General features: G+C 41.3%; 1 protein-coding gene across 1 annotated transcript in view; it reads right to left on the bottom strand.

Moving 5' to 3' along the window:
- Window positions 1–23851, bottom strand: part of LOC143039041 (neurobeachin-like) — a 668097-nt gene that overhangs the window by 440689 nt on the left and 203557 nt on the right. Inside the window, exon 7 of the mRNA XM_076208892.1 lies at window positions 22996–23117. Coding sequence (XP_076065007.1) covers window positions 22996–23117 — 122 coding nt within the window. The remainder of the gene's footprint in view (window positions 1–22995; window positions 23118–23851) is intronic.

A 23851-nucleotide genomic window follows, 5' to 3' on the forward strand; every position in this document is an offset into this window, starting at 1 on the left:
GCTGTATCTCATGACTCATATTTGTTCTGTATGCTCCCAGGCGATTTTATTCCCCAGAGGAAAACCCCAGTGAAAGCTCTTTCCATGAACCTGGGGATCCTTTTGTGTGCGCGCGCGTATACACAATGCACACACATACAGTATATATATATATATATATATATATATATATATATATATATACACACAACACACACAAACACGCACACATATTAGGCATACCCATTGCCCTACCGTGAACGAATAGTCTCGTATAATATCTCACTAGAGAAACCTAAAAATAGTCTAAGTATAAGGGTGTATACACTGTATACTCCAGGGGGTCGACTACTATACACCAAAGAGGCGCAGCGTTTGCTTCTCAGATTCCTTTGAGAGTAATGTCGAGAACAGAGAACGAAACTCTACGAAGAGAAGAACGGGACCCAGGTTCCATGGGAATCTTTAGGGAAGAAGTGGTGGATGTGTTGGCTTCCAGCGAAACAAAGATGAAAGGAATGGGCGGGGGGACGTCTGTCGGTGGTGCCAGCCGGACGAAATGCCAAGACTGGAAGATGTAGGTTTGTGTGAGTGGGTGTGATTCACCATGGTCTTGGATCACGTGTTTGACTCATGATCGACGGCTATTTCCCTCCCGGAAGAGAGCTCATGTATTTGTGTGAAAGGAACAAGTAAGAACATTGGTTAGGTGGAAGGTGACGAGTGTGTGAGATCTGGGGAGGGAGTAAAGTGTGTTTGTATTCAGGCGAGTGCAAGTGTGGTGACGTGCGCACCTCTGAATTATGAATCCATTTGTAGAAGTAACGCTCACAGAATCTTAAAAAAAATGCAGGGACTCCCTTCAGGATGATATGCAGGATAAGGAGGATGAGGGTGAGGATGAGAGTGAGGATGAGGTGTAGGAGAGGAAGTGGGAAGGAAAAGAAGGAATGAAAGAAAAGGAAGAGGAGGAAGTGTACGAGAAGAAACATGAATGGAAAGATGAGGACTATGAAAGAACTATAAACGGTAAGGGAATGGAACGTAAAAGAAGAGGTACAATGAAGAGATCAATGATGGGAATAACGCTGAGAGACCGAAAGAGAGCAAATTGGATGGGAGAGAGCAGTGGAATGAAAGATATTGTGGAGGCGGTAAAAGAGAAGAAGTGGAATTGGACAGGGAAGCAACCGCGAACGAATGATGAGCGATGGAGCAAGTGTATTACTGAATGGACGCCGCGAGATAGTAAGCGTGCAAGAGGGAGACCGGACAGAAGGTAGAGGAATGAGATAGAGAAGTTTTCAGGAGTGACGTGGCAGAAGTTGGCACAGTTGTGCGAATCATGGAATGATATGTAAGAGGCCATTCTTCAGCAGAAGACTCAGGATGGCTGATTGACTGAAAAGAGAGGTGGAGAGGAGAGAGGAGGGAAGGGGGAGGATTGAAGAGGTCGTATGGGGGAGAAAGAGAGAGAAGGGAGGGGGTAAAGGGAAATGTTGGGAGAGGGAAGTGAAGATATTTGAGAAGGGAGAGGGGAGACTGATTGATTGATTGATTAAAGGTTATCTGGCGTCCTAACTGCCAAGGTCATAGACGCCGAATTGTTAAATTCTTAGATTCAATTTTGGGTATAGATAATAATAATAATAATAATAATAGTGATTTACTATGTATAGATGAAGGTAAATATTAATCAATCTAAATTCAGTATCATGTATTAGTTATTAAACAGTGTAATGATTATATACATATGGTGTTAAATTATGTTAAAATCTGAATAGAGTTAAAAGCTATTTGGTTTTGATGGAAAAGGGGAGAGGGAGGGCAAGGGGGGGAGAAGGAAGAGAAGAGAACATAACATAAGAACATAAGAATGAAGGAGACCGCAAGAGACCATAAGGCCTACACTAGGTAGATCCGTAATAAGGCCTACACTAGGAGAAGAAAATAAGAGGCGAAAGGAAATGAATACAAAGACGAGGAAAGCACGGAAAGTGAGGGGAAGAGAACAGAGACCATGGGGCCCACACTAGGAGAAGAAAAGAGGAGGCGATGGGAAATGAATACAAAAACGAGGGAAGCACGGAAAGTGAAGCGAAGAGAACAGAGACCATAGGGCCTACACTAGGAGAAGAAAAGAGGAGGCGAGGGGAAATTAATACAAAAACGAGGGAAGCACGGAAAGTGAGGGGAAGAGAAACCGAGGTTAAGAGAGATAAGGTCAGGTGCTAGAAAGGAGACGACGACGAGGGCAAGTGAGATCAAACGGGGTCATCTAAGGTCAAACAAGATCAGTTGAGGAGAGTCTAAATTAAGTCAAACGTTGGGCAAGAGAAAAAGAGGGTAAGGTGAGGAAAGATAAGAGTGTGTGTGTATGTGTGTGTGTGTGTGTGTGTGTGTGTGTGTGTGTGTGTGTGTGTGTGTGTGTGTGTGTGTGTGTGTGTGTGGACGCGTGGGAGGGAGGGAGGGAAAGAGATAAAGAGGTGGAGATAGAGAGGCTGGGAGTGGAGAGAGGAAAGGAGGAATGAAAGGAATGGAAGTAAAGAAGGAAGGTTAAAAGGAAGGAAGGAAGGAAGGAAGGAAGGAGGGAAGGAAGGAAGGAAGGAGGGAAGGAAGGAAGGAAGGAGGGAAGGAAGGAGGGAGGGAGGGAGGGAAGGAAGGAGGGAGGGAGGGAAGGAAGGAGGGAGGGAAGGAAGGAAGGAGGGAGGGAGGGAAGGAAGGAGGGAAGGAGGGAAATAGGGGAGTAAGTAAAGAGAGAAGGAAGGAGGAAGACGGGGATGAAGGTAGCTGACCTTTTGAGAGGCAGGATGAGGAGGAATACTATAGAATGAAAAGAACGACGTAAAATCAAGGTCAGAGGTGCAGAGGAGGTATAACTACGCAGACCTTACTCTCCCCACATGGCGATAACTCTCTTCCGTATTCAGGCAAATGTGCAGGAGGACTACGGGAAAAGGAAGTGATGTTCATCTTTTTCCAGATTGTTCTCTTTCCTCTTCCTCTTCCTCCTCCTCTTCATCCCATTTCCCTTTCCTCTTTTACCTTTTTTTTTTATCCATTCCTGTACATTTACAGAAGAATGACGTTCTAACCATCACATGCCCTATATACCAAGCTGTACACACACACACATTATATTTATATATATATATATACATTATATGCATATAATATATATTCATATATACATACGCTGTATACACACACATACATATTGAATGTGTATATACACGCATGAGTGTAAATATACATAAAAATGTAAAAAGTGTCGCGCACGCAAATATATGCATTGCATACAAAATAAGCTATGCATAATATATAACGTCTTACCCGGAGTGCAGAGGACAAACATAAATACTCAAGATGCTCAGATACATAATTCCATATATATATATATATATATATATATATATATATATATATATATATATATATATATATATATATATATCAACCACAATTGAACTTTAATTCTAAGCCATCAACATTGAGAAACTCGAGGAGGCATACATACTCGAGTCTCTCTTGATGTTGATGGCTTAGAATTAAAGTTCATTTGTGGTTGATAAAAATGTCTATCTGCTCACTGGGACCCATTCAGTGTTGTACATGGTATATGTATGTATATATATATATATATATATATATATATATATATATATATATATATATATATGTGTGTGTGTGTGTGTGTGTGTGTGTGTGTGTGTGTGTGTGTGTGTGAACAACATCGTGCGGGAGAATTACATCCAATTTTAACTCTCTGAGGATGCTGTAGAGAATATCATCGTCTCCGTCATTTTTAAGTCTTACATCCGTAGATCATAGCTGGCATTATACACTGGCGGTAAACTTAGCGTGTAAATCCTCTCTCTCTCTCTCTCTCTCTCTCTCTCTCTATATATATATATATATATATATATATATATATTACACACATAACACATGCCAACATACATATACATAAACATATATTTCCTTTCAAATATGATTATTGCGAAGGTGAATGTGTCCGAATAATCTGTCTGAACGAGAGTTATCTTCTTCCATGTTTCAATCTTCTTACAATGAGGTCGGCGTTATATCATCCTCAAGGTCGCTCGCTGGAGGAGCTGGTTAGAGCGTCGCTACTTGCGGCGGAGGTCGAGGTGACCGCAGTTCGAACCCTGTCGCCAGCGAGTTGGACCAAGGGCATGGTCCATTGAATACCACGCTACAAAGACCTCTGTAAGGGGCACCGTCCTTGCCTACTAACATGGGGTGAGTTTGCGACGTTACACCGAATGGTCAATCTTTATCCTCCTTAAACGAGGAAGCGCTGGTGAAATATCTGGGACGAACTACAAATTACTTAGTTCGTGGAATCTGCAACTTCTTGTACGTTAAATCCAAATAAGTACACAACTCCACAAGAGACTGAAGGCCTGAACAGGTGGTCGTGGCCGGTGACCTCAGGGCTGCGGGTCTTCTGTATACGAGAACTGTGCCATCGGACTGGTTGGGCCACTGCATCATGGCTGGGTCCTTCATCTGAAGAGAACCGCCTGGCCCTTCACACGAAGAGAACCGCCTGGCCCTTCACACGGTGAGAACCGCCTGGCCCTTCACACGAAGAGAATCGCCTGGCCCTTCACACGAAGAGAACCGCCTGGCACTTCACATGAAGAGAACCGCCTGGCCCTTCACACGAAGAGAACCGCCTGGCCCTTATCTAAGGCGGAAATAGGGAACATCCAAGAGTTTGCAGGAGCGACGAGGGTTCATGTTCGAGAGGAATAAAAGGTGAAATAAAGAGGAAAGAAGAGGCGGTATAAAGAGAGAGTGGAAGTACGAGAAAGGAGAAGGGAATTGGAATTAAACATGAACGCGTCGGAAGGACAAAAAAGAAAAAAGAAGAAAAAAAAAAGTAACTGTGAGAAATGAAGGGTACAGATGGAAGAGGATGAGGAAAGGAGAAAAGAGGGAGGATAGGATAAACAGGAGGAAAAAGAGGAGGAAAAATTATACGAAGAAAGAATACATACATACATATACCAAAGGCTTTTCCCCCCAACATGGGGGGTAACCACAAAGAAAAAAGCATAGAAACCACTCCCACCCATTCTATTTCCTATATATTCCACTCCCCTCCACCCTCCTCCCTCCCTCTTATTTTGGCACCTCCTGGAAAGAATTGGAGAGGAAAGAATAGGAGAGAAAAAACAGGAGAGAGAAAAATGAGGCGAAAGAGGAGAAACAGGAGAAAGAAAACAGGAGACAAAGCAGCAAAAGGAGGAAGAGGATGAAGAGGAAAAGGAAGAGAAAGAGGAGGAAGAGGATGAGGAGGAGGAGGAAGAGGGAGATATACCAACGTTAAAGAAGTGCTTGTCAAGACGAAAAAGTGGTTGAAATCGGCTTGTCTGTTTGTCAGCACCTGCCCAGAACACTTCACGCCCGCCCCCACGCCCATCCCTGGCAGCCCGCCCACCCCCAAAGGCTGGTGGACAAATTATTCATAGCCCTTTCTCGGAAACTACTTTACCTTCGGCCGAAGCAAAGCCAAGTCGGAGGCTCTGACGTCACCAGCTTCGTCATCTAGCATTTATGTGCACCTTTCGTCTCTCTTTGTAGTCTCTGTTGGCACACTTTAAAGCATTTATTCTGGCCAGAGACGGCTCGTTTTATTAAGCTGCGGAGCTGAATTTCAGGTTAACGGGATCAGTCTGTCTGCGCACACACACATTACAAAGGATTACAAAGGAGGAGCATGCCAACAGGAGACCTTTTGGTCCATAACTAGGTCGGATGCTAGAAAAATAATAAATGAATAAATAAATAGAATAAATACATGATAAATAGTAAACAAAAAGAAAAATAACAATAAGCTATGATAAATGATAAATTAAGATAATAAAAACACAGATAAATAATAATAATTAAATAGATAAATAATAATAGATACATGAATAAATAAAATAAAATGAATGGCAGGCATTGCAGAACATTGCTTTGGTGTTTATCTAAAAGAATCTTAAAACTTCGAACTGTATTACGTGGCACTGCCCCTGCAGGAAGTTTATTCCATTCATTAACTACACGGTTGGCGAAGTTGTTTCTACCCACTTTCAAATTAAGTCTACTTACTGACAGTTTGAGACCATTATTTCTTGTCTGATTCTCATTCAGTGTGAAAATTTTGCCACTTTCGATGTTGTCAATTCCCTTTATAATCTTAAAGACTTGTATTAAATCACCCCCGAGGCTACGCATTCTTAGAGAAAATACATTCATATGTTGATTTTCGTATGATTTATTTCTGATATTTGGAATCAGTTTTGTGGCTCGCCGTTGTACTTTTTCCAATCTGTCAATGTCTTTAATGAGATTCGGTGACCATACGGAAACAGCATATTCCAAATGTGGGCGAACTAACGATTTATAGCTTGTTCATGAGTGATGGACTTTTGAAATCAAAAGATCGCGCAATCAGTCCTAGAATCTTATCTGCTTTCTCTGAGGCGGAAATACATTGCTTGGATGATTTGAGATCGTTACTGACAATTACGCCGAGATCCTTTTCACTATCCACTTTTGTTAACGCATATCCAAGTAACTTGTAATCGTACTTACTGTTATCTTTACCTATGTGTATAACCTTACATTTACTTTGTTAAATTTCATTGGCCACTTTTCAGACCACACAAACACACACAACACTTGTGGGCAACGTGATCTTGAACATGATAAAATACTATAAATACTATAGATACATTGATAAATAAATAAAAATACCGGTACATTCGCTGAGTCTGACCCGAAAACAGGTCAAAACGAGACAGAGGTCGATATCGGCATGTTAAGAACATAAGAACATAAGAATGAAGGAGACTGCAAGAGACCATAAGGCCTACACTAGCCAGCTCGCCACTTGATTTTATTCAGCTGCAAGGGCGGATGGGTGTGTGAGGGGGGGACTACGACCTTTCCCTGTTTGAGCGGTTAAGAAGTTTACGAATGACTTCGGGCCCCATAAGGAGCTAAATGTAAGTAATAGCAGACTCCCTTTCCAAGTTAGAAGCTGAAACTTTGAACATTTTTCACTGAATTAGTTACGGGCTCCAAGATTTTTTTCTTTCTTTTCCATACTGACCTTTGGGTTACTTTCAACTCTCCAAAGTTCTCACTAACCATTAGTTTTGTTGATATATATATATATATATATATATATATATATATATATATATATATATATATTTATATATATATATATCACTGGTGAGAAATGTAGTAACACATTTGTAAATCACAACTCTTTCTTTCGTCCTACTTTTTTTTTCCCTTAAGAATTTCCTCTGATTAACGCCAGGCTATTTCATATGTATGTCTGAGGGGCGAGTGAGAGATGGAGATAGAGAGGAAAAGAGAGAGTTGGGAAGAGAGAGAGAGAGAGAGAGAGAGAGAGAGAGAGAGAGAGAGAGACAGCGGGAGAAAGAGAGGGAGACAGATTGACAGAAAGCACCACCACCACCACCACCACAGGGAAATGTTTCTTAACATTCCGCTCTTCCACAGCGGCACTCATCCTACCCCCCCTCTGTTGCCAGGTAGTGGAACGGGTGGGAGTGTGCGTGCCTTGATTTGGCTACCCCCCTTGTAAAGGGGAAGAATTCCTTGGTATATAGACAGATTTACCCAAGACGTGCCAGCCCCTGACATACAACATAGAACCACATTAACACAAGAGCGGCGATTTTTCCTGGAGTGGTATTTGGGAAGGTTTGAGGACCGTTGGCGACTACTGTGGGGATGTGGGTTTCCAGTCACCGACGAAAAACAAAATTATCACAATCATTATCACCACTAATATTACTAATGTACTTCGTATCCAGAAAAACAAATGGAATTGTTTTTGTGCTATGACATTTGGAAATAAACCCTCCTATTGGGATTCGAACCCTCGCCTGAGCGGCTTGCTTTTCATAAGACGAAGGGCGTGGTAGCACAATGGTACGGCCTTCGTCTTATAAAAAACAAGCCGCTCAGGTGAGGATTCGAATCCCAGTAGGAGTTTATTTATAAATGGAAATACTAAACAACCAAACTCTGCCAAAACTTCCCTCTCAGTATTTTATATACTGACGGAATATAATGTAGTATTGGTGAAATGTGGTCACGACAAAAGTGTAAGTGAAATATATCTCCTCATAGATATTTAATGTTATTTTAGATTAAGTCAAAACATTTTGCAATATGTATGTATATACATTACATTATATATATATATATTATATGTATATGGGTGGATTTCACAACAGATATGGCTTGGATGTCTTAAATGGTGTATCCGGAACAACCGCCTATTATCCTGGAGGCCCTTACCCCAGATAGTGTTGGATAGGAGGGGGGGGGGCCACTTTATCATTCATGTGATCTAATTTTCTCTTCTCCCTCTCTCTCTCCGATCCCCAGATCGTCTCTCTCTGCCTGGCCATTGCCGTTGCTGCGGCCGAAGCCGCCCCGGCCGACCACTTCCCCCACCCCACCGTTTACTCGCCTGCACCCCCCTACCACCCTCCCGTCCCCTCCCCACCACCGCCGCCGCCTCCACCACCAGCCTACCACCCAGAGCCCGTTTATGTCCCTGCACCCGTCTATAATGAGGTTGGTTTTTTATGGCAATTCTCGATCTTCCTTGTGTCATATGTCTACAGCATGGTGTTGTAGCGATGCTACTATTGGCGAAGAGAAAGGGGTTTGGGTGAATTCGTCTCCTTTATTGTAAGGTGCGAGTGAAATGATTCTACATTTTTTTTTTTTTTTTTTTTTTTTTTTACCCTGTCATAGATATTTTTATTGTGGGTTGTACTGTATGTGTGTTGTAACTGTAACTTTGAATGATCAGGATCCACAAAGAGTTTCAATTTGTATCATTACAAATTGACTAAGTGTTTATTATTATTATTATTACTATTATTATTATGTCTCACCCCATCTCCCTTACCTTGATGTGTGTCATGGATTCTCAACCTTGCCCATGCACCGCTTTCACTATTTGTCAGAATCTCCTTCCCCACTCCTTTCCAAGATTGTCTGTTTCAAAATGTGCATTCTAAATAACATGCAAATATTACTAAAAATCCTTTCATTTTTTCCAAATTAGTATATATGCATTTACAATTTACAAATTAGTATATGTATACATTTACAATTCTAACTTGGGTCAGCACAGGTATAATTTCAGCCCAGGTGACAGGACAGATGGGCCAAAACCTATAATTGCTTACCTCACCACGGAAACTTACTGTGGTCACAATTCACCCCCAGAAAGCCCAAAATTCCCCCCTGGGGGTGAATTTGACCCCTAACGAGAACCCCGATGTATGTATTTAATCTGGGTGTAGGACAGTTGCTCACCGGACAGTTGCTCACCGGACAAGTGACAAATAGGACATTTGCTCACCAAAGGATTATTTTTTACTTTTCTTTAACTTAATAACAAACAATATACAGGATTTTTTAGTTATATTGAAGTTTATTACAGCAATAATACACAAACAATATCCAAACTATCATGTTTTAGTTTTTAATTCATTATAAAATTCAATACCAATTTCTTCCATCAATATATAGTTTTACAACTAGTCCAGTATTGAAGTGGGTTCATTGTCCACACCATTAGACTGGACTTGTAAACCACAAAGGACAATGAACCCACTTCAGTGCTGCACCAGTGATGGAAGAAATTGGTATTGAATTATATAATTAATTAAAAACTAAAATATGAAAGTTTGCATATTGTTTGTGTATTATTGCTGTAATAAATTTCAATATAACAAAAAAATCCTGTATTATTGCTGTAATAAACTTCAATATAACTAAAAAATCCTGTATATTATGTTATTAAGTTTGTATATTGTTTGTATATTATTGCTGTAATAAACTTCAATATAACTAAAATAAATCCTACATACTATTTGTTATTAAGTTCAAGAAAAGTAAAAATAATCCTTTGGTGGGCAAATGTCCTATTCATCACTTGTACGGTGAGCAACTGTCCGAACTCGATTTAATCTAACCCCGTCATTCATTCCCCTCACTCGTAAAATATATATATATATATATATATATATATATATATATATGAATAACTAAACACATAAAGGCACAGTAAAGATGGAAAAAACACCTTTACAATAAACCCTCGATATAACGGACGATAGGGGGGCAGGGGTCTGTCGTTATATCCGATGGAAATACCGGACAGATCCGTTATATCCCGAAGTTTGTCCGGTATTAGAAATTAGTAGGATTAGAAATTATACAAAGGTTCTGGAAAAATCAAACTCTGGTAAAGAAAAATAATATATACACTCTACCCGCGTACACCTAGATGAAGCGTGTTACACTAATATATTCATCATCCTTGCCACGTAATCAACTCTAAATATTCTAGCATGATATATTTAGCCTTTACATTTTTTTTTTTTCAACCTGGGAGTAAATTTATCTCTAATTGAGATTATTAATTTATTATTAGAGTTTATTAGCGAGTGACTACTCATATAAAACAGCGAGTAAAAGACTTGACCCACTTCTAAGGAAACATACGTACATACATATACCATGGCTTTTCCTCCCTTACACGGGGGGTAGCCAAAAAGAAAAAGGCATAGAAACATCTCCCACCCATTCCATTCCCTATATATTCCACTCCCCTCCACCCTCCTCCCTCCTTCTCATCTTGGCACCTCCTGGATGACGGGTCATCCCTGCATCCCGTCCACTGCCCTGGGTCAGAAGCAGTGTCGTAAGACACAGCATATCGTGGTAATGCCTGCAATTAATAAATGTTGTCCTGAAACCCTCTGGCCCGCTGACGAACTTTATAAATTTTGTTCAAGCCAGTGTCGAACGATAAACCCTTTCATCAAGACTTAACCCCTCTCCTCAATAAAATAGCATGGCTTTAGTTAGTGTCACTGAATAAACAAGACTGATATTCGATATGGTGTGACGTCCATCAACTTTAATTACAGATTATGTGAGAGAGAGAAAGAGAGAGAGGGGGGGAAGGGAGGTAGGGAGAGGGAAGGGAGGTAGGGAGAGGGAAGGAGAGGGAGAGGGTGAGGGAGAGGGAGAAAGAGAGAGAAGGAGGAGGGGGAGAGAAAGGGAGGTAGGGGAGGGAGGGAGAGAGGGAGAGGGAAGGAGAGAGAGAGAGATTTAGGAAAACCTGATTATAAAATTAAACTCCTTGTTTGGATATTGAAATAAAAACTGGGTCGTGCTGACGAATTTCAGATCCAGAGGATACCTATAGAGCTCCCATGTTTTCTTTCTATTAACAATGCAAAGAGAAGATTGTACAAAGGGGGCGGTTGTGCCCGCGACACTGTGTAAAGCAGACTTGAAGGGAGGCAGAGAGGAGTTTCAACGTGTTTGATATTAAGTGTTTGAGAGGTATGGTAAGGGTTACGAGGTTGGATAGTGTGTGAAACGAGGAGGTGAGGCGGAGAGCGGGGGTGGAAATGGAGAGAGCTGGCGCATAGGATTGATCAAAGCCTACCGGGATGGTTTGGGCATGTGGAAGGAACAGATGAAAATGAGACTAGCACAACGTGCGTGGAAGGCAAAGGTGGATGGAGTGAACTTGAGAGGAAGACCAAGATAGGGTGAAGGGGGTCTTCGGTAAAAGGGAAATATCTGTCGAGCAGGGAAGGGAGAGGATAAGAGGTACGTGTGGCAAGTGTCTGTGAATGGAGGATAAACTGACTTGGACTGAAGAGATTTCTTCTTTTCTAATCTGTAAAATTTTGTGTGGATGGTGGAGGTAGGCCAGGTTCGGTTGCTGGTCCCTGCTGTGAAGGTACTGTGTCTTGCTGCATTGCTCCTGACCCGGGCAGTGGACGGGAGCACGGGATAACAAAAAATATTTTGAATAGGTTCGGTATGGTTGAAGGGAGGGTACATGTCTTGGCTACCCCATTAAAAGGAGGAAATGACCTTTTGGTATATGTATGTATGTATGTATGTATTCATCATGTACTCGTATTAACAATGCGGTTTCAAATTGTGGATATCAAGTCCTTCTCAAGTGAACATTATAACCCCGTTAAGATTAAAATGTTCCTCTTCATGACCCCTTCCGTATCGGGTAGTACTTTCTCTTTCATCCTGGCTGCCACCAGGCGATTTTATTATTCCTCGAGGCATTCCCACGGTAACGATTTATATTTTTTAACCCCTGAAAATTTCACCACGATTGTACAGTGTGCAAGCAAAAGTTGATCAGCAATGGCGTAGCAATTCTCAGAGATGATCCTGTAAGTGCTCTTTCAGAAATCAAATTAAGGACGAAGCGAATGAGGATTGCCAAGCCTCGCAGGTTTCCTGTGTTTGTTTGTTTGCTGCAAACGGACCAAACACTGCACTGTTATCGACGAACTTCGCGATCTGAGCATGCCGCTACACGGTCCTTTTTTTGGAACTACTCAAACAATGGTTAGGGACAAACTCCGGATTCTCAGTATGCACTGTCCCGTCTTCCTCTTTTCACTACCCCTTCCTCAGCACTAACCCCCATCTCTCTCCCTCCTCCCTCACAGGTCTCTAAACCATACGCCTTCGACTACGGCGTGGCCGACCAGTACTCAGGGGCCAACTTCGGCCACTCCGAGACCTCGGACGGTGATCACGTGAGCGGATCCTACACGGTGGCGCTCCCGGACGGCCGGGTCCAGAAGGTCACCTACGTGGCCGACCCGTATCACGGCTTCCAGGCCGAAGTGACCTACGAGGGAGAAGCCATCTACCCAGAGCACCCGGCGCCCGGTCCTTATCACCCACCTCTACCGTCGCCCACCCCGTTCCACCCGGGCTCCCCAGGACCTGTCTACCACCCCGCCCCCGTCTACCCAGCCTTTCATTAGGAAGCTGATGCTCAAACCCACGATATTCCTTTCCCGTCAACCACACTAACCAGTGTGGTGATCCTGCGTCGCCCAGCATCTCTTGTCCCCCTCAGTATAATAATCCTCTAGTCTAAGTTAAATAAATCGCCTGGCCTCCTCAGCCAGAGCAAAGTCTACGAGATAAGTTTCAGTTCCAGCTTAATCCTTCTGGTGAATAAGATCGCCCGACGTACGACGCAGCTTCATTAAGGTTGCCAACGATCCGTTTCTTTCTCTCTCTCTCTCTCTCTATTGACGGTTCCAGTCTCCAGTCTCTTATAGTGCTGGAGATGGGGCATCAAACTAATGAATACTGATGTAGCAATACAACTAAATACGAACTTCCAATCGAAGGGGAGTGAAGCAAATCCTTCCTATCATATTTTCAGACGATGAGTATAAAGACATCTGAAGGAAAAGAAAGTACCAACGCTTATCTCTGAAGCTATAGGAACACTGGTGTATCATTTCCAGAACTTCAAAATCCACTGCCAGATACTAGAGTTTGGGTGAAAACAAATCTAGTTTCAACAGCATGTGATGGTTTATATCCCTTTCTACACAAAGCCTAGCTACCTATTACAGCGAGCGACGTATACTAAAGTAATGTGTACTTGTAGTGACGCGTCAATCCCTCCGTTCTCTATGATTAAGTTTTCCCGAGTAATCTGTTTCCGCGAATTCCGATGTCTTGTACCCTGCCAATGTTATTGTAAAATTTGTATTTCACCCTCATCCTCGACTCACTCCATATAAAAATATTAATTTTCATATTTATCATCTATTTTTATATAATAATCAAACCTACATGCTAACCAGTCAATGTAACCACGCCCACTGACCCTGGATCAGAGGCCTGGATTGGTACCCAAGAAGTGGGCGGGGCTTGGGTTTTTGTCGCCCGCCACACTGAGAACGTGTAATTTCGCTTGGCATCTGTTGTTCACTAATTGAGACGTCGAATGTGCGTTAAGGGGCTATCACACTGGGCGTCCATGGCCTTCACCAGCGCCGACAGTTGCGAGTTCGTTTGAGTAAAAACGACTTTGGTTACTATTCTATCTTTTAAATTTTTAAATATCAAATTATCTCTCCGTTACATCTAGCAAAGCTGAATGGTGAGCTAAGAAACTGTGAACTTGTACGAAGGTTAAACACACTGTTGAAATCTTCTTAGAGAAGCCTAGATTTCTGTAAATGAAGTCATATTCTAGTTATTCAAATGGAGGTTGGCGGTAAGATGTGGGAGAAAAAATTGCCCAGTGTGATAACCCCTTTACCCTCTCTCTCTCTCTCTCTCACACACACACCACACACACACACACACACACACACACACACACACGAGTCGATGGCTCAGTCGGTAGAGCTCTTGGTCGACACTACGGTGGTCCGGGTTCGAATCCCGCCCAGGGCTGAAATAATTTTAAGTACCGCTGAGCTGCGAGTCGTTACTACACCTCTCGAGGGCGGAGAGTTGGGTGTGTGCGTGCGTGTAAGGTCACAGCATTACCCATAGATCGGTCATATATGAGCTCTCTTCCGGGAGGGAAATAGCTGTTGATCACGAGTACAACACGTGATCTAAGACCGTGGTGAATCACACACACAAAGTGCGACATCCATCAACACAAAAGCGCCGTTGCTGCATCTCTACAGGCGGTCAATGGTGTTTCAAGTTCAGACGCAGAGTGCGGGGTGATCTAATAGAGGTGTTCAAGTGGATTAAAGGCTTTAACAAGGGTGATACAAACAAGGTCATCATATTAAAACAACAGGGCAGGACTCGCAGTAATGGTTATAAACTGGACAAATTTAGATTTAAGAAGGAAATAGGCAAGAATTTGTTTACTAATAGGGTGGTCCGACGAATGGAATAAACTTAGTAACCAAGTAGTAAGCGCTGAAACTATCAGTTGTTTTAAGAAACGATTAGATAACTTTATGGATGGGGATGACAGGTGGTGATGGATACTGAGCTGCCTAGTGTAGGCCTTATGGTCTCTTGCAGTCTCCTTCATTCTTATGTTCTTCTGTCCTTTGCGAGAAACAGGACATCGCACCACCTATCCCGACACCTTTGTTCCAGAACTTATCAACATATAACTCGTGTTTTCTCCAAACCTACAATATGAAAATGATACATCACTCTAATGCAGCGTTTCTCAACCTTTTTACTCTCACGTAACCTTTAAAATAAATTACATGTCTCAAGGAACCCCTGTGAAAAAAAAAAAAATATATATATATATATATACCATATCTCTCACATTTTATTTTCATCGTAATAATAGGTCATAGGATGTCTATATTACATTTTTACAATAACCAAGAATATGTCGTGCGTGTTTAATTATACTACGTATATGAAATCAAATAAAAAATCAAAAGTGCATTAGCTTATCTCCTTGTTCTCGCGGAACCCGTAGGGACCTTTTGCGGAACCTTAGGGTTCTGGGGAATCCTGGTTAAGAAATGCTGCTCTAATGACAACAATAAAATACATCCCAACTCGGCCAGGCACGTTTCTTGCCAAAATTGTTATACGAATAGAGACAAAAGTAAAATGTACTAGTTACTGGCAAAGTCTAAAATGTTCTCTGAACGCAATGCACATACATACATATACCAAAGGCTTTTTTCCCCTTACACGGGGGGTAGCCAAAAAAGAAAAAGGCATAGAATTCACTCCCACCCATTTCATTTCCCATATATTCCACTCTCCTCCACCCTCCTATCTTGACACCTCCTGGATGACGGGTCATCCCTGCATCCTGTCCACTGCCATGGGTACTGATTCAAAAACTTGATTCTTGAAAAGCGAACGTCAGAAAATCAAAAATTATAAGCTCAAGCTTTGACTGAGAACGCTATTTACATAAAAAAAAAAAAAAAAAATATATATATATATATATATATATATATATATCAAAAATTATAAGCTCAAGCTTTGACTGAGAACGCTATTTACATTAAAAAAAATATATATATATATATACATATATATATATATATATATACATATATATACACACGGAGTTAAACACGACAGCATTTTGGCACTGGTTAATCTTCTTACTGAGATTTTCAATTTTCCTCACAGTAGGTCTCATTTCAGGAGGGTGGGTAAATACATCGATAACCAACATCCAACGAACCGGATTAAAAAAAATCTTTCTGCTCTAATTACAGGAAAAAATCACAAAGTCTTTAGTTCACGTATAAAACCTATTGTGATATTGAGTCTAATGGACAAAACAAAAGCGAGTTTCAAGTCCTCGTAAATAGAGATATGCACACAAAAAAGAAAGAAAATAAGATGTACAAATCATGAAGCACTAATCAAATATGCGCGTACTCACACACTCATTTTCTCTCTCCCTCTCTCTCTCTCACACACACACATATATATATATCTATATGCTACTAAGAACACGGGTACGTGTGTTCACTTATGCAAAGTAGACAACTTGGAAAAAGAAGCTAACGAAGTTGAGCACTTTCGCATATTACATCCAGTGCAAAAAATATTTTTTGAAGTGGATGTAATATACGAAAGCGCCCTGCTTCGTTAGTTTCTTCTTCCAAGTGGTCTACTTTGCATATATATATATATATATATATATATATATATATATATATATATACACATTATATATATATACATATATACACACACACACATATATATATATATATATATATATATATATATATATATATACAAATGATTTTTATGACAGTCGCATGTAGGATTCGAAACCATTGCTTATTTGGCGTCTACCGCCGACACTTCCTCTGTCGCCAGGAGATTTAATTCATTTGAGGGAAACCTATGCCAAAAAGGTCAAAGATTCAAGCCAATGGCTGCCGGTGTGAGATAAGAAAATGGACACTCCTTCCTCTCAAAATATTAGATTTTTTTTTATTAACACATAACACATCAACATTTATCTATAAGTTCTGTTTATCAAAATACCTAACCTAGCTAAGCTAACCTAACTAAACCTAACCTGACCCAACATAATAACAATGAGTTGTGTATTTCAGTGTGTGTGTGTGGGGGGGGGTCCATTTTCCGCGTTAGAATATGGACCCCGGTTCCAATTTCAGTGTCCATAGTCCATATTACACCGGCTGCAATTTTCATCATTGTAATTATTGGGTGCACGACTTTTCGTCGCCGTCTTTTCGTCGCCGGACTTTTCGTCGCCGACTTTTCGTCGCCGGACGTTTCGTCGCCGCGACTTTTCGTCGCCGGACGTTTCGTCGCCGCGACATTTCGTCCCCGCGACTTTTCGTCGCCGGTCTTTTCGTCGCCGGACTTTTCGTCGCCCCAAGCATAAATTGTATGCAAAGATTGACACTTGGAAATATATGATTTAATGTCATACTTGTACTTATATTCCTACTCCCAATGCAATAATATGAGTGTGGCAAATAGCTATACATCTCAGTGCCGTAATAATTTGACACGAAATCATAATTATGAAGCTATTCATTAAAGTGTAAGGGTAAAATCATTTATTATAAAATTAGTAAGTTATTAGTAAATAGTCCATACGTGTTGAAATGTAAAGATCTTTAGTAAGGCACGATGTTGTGTGAGATACCTCTCAGATAATTCCGTAAGAATTTTCACTATCAATAATATTAGGCGACCAATGTAATAATAATAAATAATAGGATTATGTGATTATTATCAATCAGAAGAAGTGTATTGAATTTGGCATTAAATCATATATTTCCAATTTTATATTTCAATTATTTTGTATTTCAAATATTGTCAATCTTTGCATACAATTTATGCTTGGGGCGACGAAAAGTCCGGCGACGAAAAGACCGGCGACGAAAAGTCGCGGGGACGAAATGTCGCGGCGACGAAACGTCCGGCGACGAAAAGTCGCGGCGACGAAATGTCCGGCGACGAAACGTCGGCGACGAAAAGTCCGGCGACGAAAAGACGGCGACGAAAAGTCATGGACCCGTAATTATTATTATCATCAGCATGATGATGATCATTATTATTATCATTATTCATACATCGAAGGGTTAAGACAATATATTGCTGAAGGACGAAATTAATAATACACTTGCACAGTATGTGACCAGGCACCAAATAAATAAGAATAAATAAATAAATAAATAAAATAAGATAAATAAAAATAAAATAAATAAATTACCAAATCCACACTAATAGCTAATCTAAAAAAAAGAGAGAGAAAAAAAAAAAAAAACTTCTAATCTTACAAACACTTCGATGTCTGAGGAGTGCCTCACGAAGACCACCAGTCCCAAGGTGCCTTGGATCAGCGACTTCCCTCATTCCCACTCCTTTCTAGTGAGCGCAACTCTGCGCTTACTACACACGATATATAAGATCGAGTTTACGTAATAAGCGAGCCTTTATCCATATCGTACATATATATGTGTGCGCGTGCGCCTGATATATATATATATAAAATTCCTGAAACCATCGGGAAATTGAAAAACAGATACCGAACGTTTTCGTCTATTAAGACATTTTCAAAGACGAAAACGTTCGGTATCTGTTTTTTTTTTCAATTTCCCGGTGGTTTCTGCAAAAATAGGTCATCACGTGTGTTTTGTGATTTCTTTACACACACACACACACATATATATATATATACATACATTATATATATATATATATATATATATATGTACATATGCTTGTATCAAAATATCTTCAAGGGAAAAAAAGGGGGGAGGGAGAGAGAGAGAGAGAGAGAGAGAGAGAGAGAGAGAGAGAGAGTATCATCCACCCACGAACGGTGTTTTGAATGCAAACAAAAGAAGATTGATTCAGCGCTCAAATGATGAATATTTCCACAATGGGAAATTAAGTCACCAAGGATTTCGCAAAGTTTTCCGCATAGAAATACTGATTCGTGGAATAATTTGGACGAAGGAATAACACAGCCAAGCATGGGGGAAATAGCTAGATTTGACGAACAGAAACCCTGAGATTAAATCCCAAAAGCATAGCTCTTATGTTGTATTCTAGAGTAAAAAATAAAGGAAAACCTATCGTGAGCTGACTGATATACAGCAAAATACACACACTATAAAGTCATATTTTCAAGAAGACGACTGGATATTTGTCCTTCCACTGTACACAATTATTATATATATACATCACAGTGCCCTGTCCGAACCTTTCCCTATATATGACTTTTTGCACTGAAGATGTAATATACGAAAGCGCTCTGCTTCGTTAGTTTCTTTTTCCAAGTGGTCTACTTTGCATATGTATTTATATATGCATACATATATGTATCTATATTATATATGCATACATATATGTATCTATATTTATATATATGTATTAATATATGCATACATATATGTATCTATATGTATTGTATGTACTGTATGCACCAACGACTTTTTCCTTCTTTAGTAGTGGCAAAGTAAAAAATAACACGCACACACACAAAAAGGGTCAGTAGTAGTCATATATGTATGTATATGTCTATATGTATTGTATGTACTGTATGCACCAATGACTTTTTCCTTTTTTAATAGTAGTGGCAAAGTCAAAAATAATACGCACACACACAAAAGGGTCAGTAGTAGTTCCTGAAGTGCTTTTTATCAACGAAACCAAGTCACTCAGCATTTTTCATGACTGAAAACTCGTCTCCATTCAAAATAGAATGACGATCACTTTAACATGTACTCTGCACCCTGCCACAGCCTTCCTTGATTATTTCCTTGACAGCCTCTCGACTTACGGTGGTATTCTTAAAAAAGTTCTTTCCTTATATAAATCCTTGGAATGGAAAGAATATTTTTTAAGAATACCACCGTAAGAATCTTACGGTAGTATTCTTAAAAAAATTCTTTCCTTATATAAATATTATATAAATCCTTGGAATGGAATGAATATTTTTTAAGAATACCACCATAAGAATCTTACGGTAGTATTCTTTAAAAAAAAAAAAAAAAAAAAAATCTTTCCTTATATAAATCCTTGGAAGGGAAAGTTTTTTTTTTTTTTTTTTTTTTACAAATACCGCCGTTAATTCTTTCGGTGCTATTCGGTCCCCAAGTAAGAAGTTATTCAAGACAAATTGTTAAACACGAAATCCCTTATCCACGTAAATGTTATGGAAGGTACAAGCCAAGGACTTCTTCCCCTTTATAAAGGGGGTAGCCAATTCACCCAAGGCACGCACCCACTCCCACCCACCACCCCTTCCTCCCTCTCATCTTAGCTCCTCTTGGATGAAGGGTCATCCCTGCATCTCGTCTACTGCCCTGGGTCAGAAGCAATGCAGCAAGGCACAGCACGTCCACAGCAGGGCCGCTTCTCTTACACGGCGACCCCCCCCCACTCCTACTCTCCGTCCCCTCGTGCAGAAATTTGAGAAAAGGGAGAAGAAACCCCTTCTGGCTACGTCAAAACATCATCCATACACAACTATTCTCCACTCACCCCCTCTCCCCTCCCTTCTCCCTTCCTTGCTCGATAGATATAGAAAATAGAGATGACGGGGAGAAAATCCCTTCGGGTTTCGTGGACATGTCTGCAGATCAAACAGAGTGAAAAGACGAAAAGGACAGTAAGTTGTGACGCAATAAATAAATAAATAAATAAATAAATAAATGAATAAATAAATAAAAAAATAAAGAAAAGGAAATACAAAAATAAATAATAATAATAATAATAATAGTAAAAAAGTGTATATTCCGTATTTGTCCGAAAACAAGTGTGAGAAATTAATTCACAATGGCAGAAAATGCGAAGTACTGGAAATGGGTACTAGCTAATAAAGACCGCCGTTAAATTATGCAATGGGAAGTGAAGAAAAAAAAGTGATATAACGTCACAAACTACCCCCATAATGAGAGGCTAGGACATTGCCCCTCTCAGAGGACTTTGTCGCATGGAATTTAATGAACCATAATGCCCTTGGTTCAACTTCGCCGGTGGCAGGGTTCGAACCATCATCCCCTCGACCTTCGCCGCAACTAACGACGCCCTAACCCGGCAGTGTGAGAGGAATAACCAGACAGCTGAAAAACATCAGATTGTAAGGGACTTCTGCAGACTGCCGGAAAACATAAAGGCTGCCTTCCACAACATGGGTGAGGAGATGGGAGAAGAAAAAGACTATGTAGTGATGGCATACCCCCCCCCCACACACACACACATACAAACTGCAAGACTGAAAGGACTGCAGTGTTCGGATCTCACAAGTGGGCGGGTCACAGGTGACCAAAAAAGACCTCTTGATTTGGGATAGGAGGGCATCACGAGGTCAGGGTCAAGGTCACAAGTCTGTCAAGGCCGCATGTCTGAAGAATTGAGAGAGAGAGAGAGAGAGAGAGAGAGAGAGAGAGAGAGAGAAGAGAGAGACAGAGAGAAACGTTATCCATACAAACGAGTCAATTCCTTGCATATCCTAGGAAACGGGAAAGTACAAATTAAGATACTGCATACAGTGTATGTTAAATGGAGAATAAGAGACACAGCATCATATGTGTAGCTACCTTCCTGTATACTACAATTAAGGAAATACATGCAGATGCACGCACGCACACTCACTCACTCACACACAAACACACCCATCCACGCAAACACACACCCACGCAGCATTACCCATAGATCGGACAATACAAGGTCTAAGGTCTCATCCGGGACTGGAGGACCCATAAATCACATGTCCAGCACGTGATTAAAAATCATGGTGATACACTCACACACTCACACACACACACATGTACATACACCCAAGCACACACACATGTACATACACCCATAGATCGGGTCATATACGAGCTCTGAGCTCTCATTCGTGAGGGTAATAGGTGTTGATCATATTTCCAACACGTGATCCAAAACCATGATGAATCACACAGACACAGACACACAAACGCAAGCGCACACACGCACACAAAAAATGCGACAGTGATATTTTTCCTCGTGAACATTTTTGTTGTGCGTCAATAATGGGAACAGATAAACCACATTCAGAAGACGATGATGAAAATCAGTTTTAGAGAACGGAATTCCCAGTTATGCTAATTCTTTTTACATGGTGATGTACCTTACATATTTTGTTCTAGTTAGTACCAGACAGTTTTATTCGGCCCAAGAGGATCCTCTTGGCTCCATGACACAGAAATCAGTCAATTATGTCATCTCGCCCAAGTGATCTTCCGACTGATCAAAACACCCTTCACTATTTTCCAAAAAACTTCGTTCGTGCCATTCATTTATACACGCGTTTGAACAAACCTTTCAGAAGACAACTGGCAAAATTTAATAGGCACCAAAACTCCCTCGTTCTATGTTGACAAATTTGACGAGACCCAACCACCGGAGCCATGAAGCCATCATTTCCAAAATACTTCGTTTAAACCACTCACACTCCTGAACGAATGTTTTGGGATACGGGTGACATGATGGATATGACCAGTGTATTCCCCAAGAGAGTTGAGGCTTTTTTCGCAGTTTGCGGCGCTGGTACCTCAACCTTGCAAATGGTCCGGAACCGTTCGAACGCAGGAGAGACGGTGTCCACGCTACAGCCACATCAGTGACGGTACCCGGCCCAGAGGAAGCTGATGCATCACACACACACAGTGACGTCACTGAGTCACCTCAGGTCCGAGGTGCGCAGCGGTCGGAGGGCATTATTCAAGAGTGAATGCCCTTCCTAACATTACGCCGCAGCCAGGGTTCGAACACATCCCTAAATCCCCACGCGGTTACCTGACGCGTTCGGTACCAACCGAGCCATGGTGCCCCCCCTTAATAAATAAATAGAAAATTACCATGGTGGCCCCCTTAATAACTAATGAATAAAAAAAATAATATGCCTGTTTTTGGCAAAATGATCTAACCGGTGACGGTGATTTGGTAACAGTCCACGAGAACTTGATTGGCCGAGAGTGGTGACGTTACGGCAACGGAGACGACTGATTGGCCGAGAACGCTGACGTCACGACAACGGAGACGATTGATTGGAATCGAGCAGCGCCACAGGCCAAACGCCCATGGCGAGGCCATGTCGGCGAAGCCGGCGCTTGTAATAACAATAAGAAAAGTACTCACCAGTAGAGGTAGGGTTTCTCTCGCTCTATGTTGACTGAATTGATTGGGTCCAATCGGAACCATGTGGTAAAGGTCCATCCGTTCTCGTAGGGCCACCGGGCCAGCGGGGGCAACACGAGAGCCTGCAAGGGCCACAGTCAAGACCATTAGCGTTATAAATGAAGAAAGTAGGGAGGCGGAGGCGGTAAAATATTGCAAAAGTTGCTAAACATATACTGTGGGAGGGGGGAGGGGGACGCAAAGTGAGCTAAGACTAGACGCACGTGGTCTTGGGTGAGCTTAAGACTTTACATATGTTTACATAAACACATTACGTACATATACATACATGAAATACATCTAACGCCACATTCGGCTTTGTGTATTTATGGGAGTTTAAGTGTGAGTGTAATTGTGTGTGTGTGTGTGAGTGTGTGTGTGTGTGTGTGTGTGTGTGTGTGTGTGTGTGTGTGTGATTCACTACGGTTTGGAATCATGTGTTGGACTTGTGACTGACAGCTATTACCTTTCCCAATAAGAGCTCAGAGCTCTTATATGGCCGACCTATGTGTAATGCTGTCCTTATACTGTACATACACGCCGAACTCCTTCCCCACCAGAGATGGGCTGGATTCGGACTCGGACCACTAAATTAGCGGTTGAGCACGGTACCATCGCACCGTTGAGCCGTGTGTGTGTGTGTGTGTGTGTGTGTGTGTGTGTGTGTGTGTGTGTGTGTGTGTGTGCGCGTGTGTATGCCAGAGGGGGTTGAGTGAATGAGATGAGTAGAAATCGGGAGTGGGAGAGGTTGAAATATCCAGAAATCGAGTGAGTGTGTGTGTGTGTGTGTGTGTGTGTGTGTGTGTGTGTGTGTGTG

The sequence above is a fragment of the Oratosquilla oratoria genome, chromosome 25, assembly GCF_046742065.1.
Source record: "Oratosquilla oratoria isolate Oo_2021 chromosome 25, ASM4674206v1, whole genome shotgun sequence".
Lineage (NCBI taxonomy): Eukaryota > Metazoa > Arthropoda > Malacostraca > Stomatopoda > Squillidae > Oratosquilla > Oratosquilla oratoria.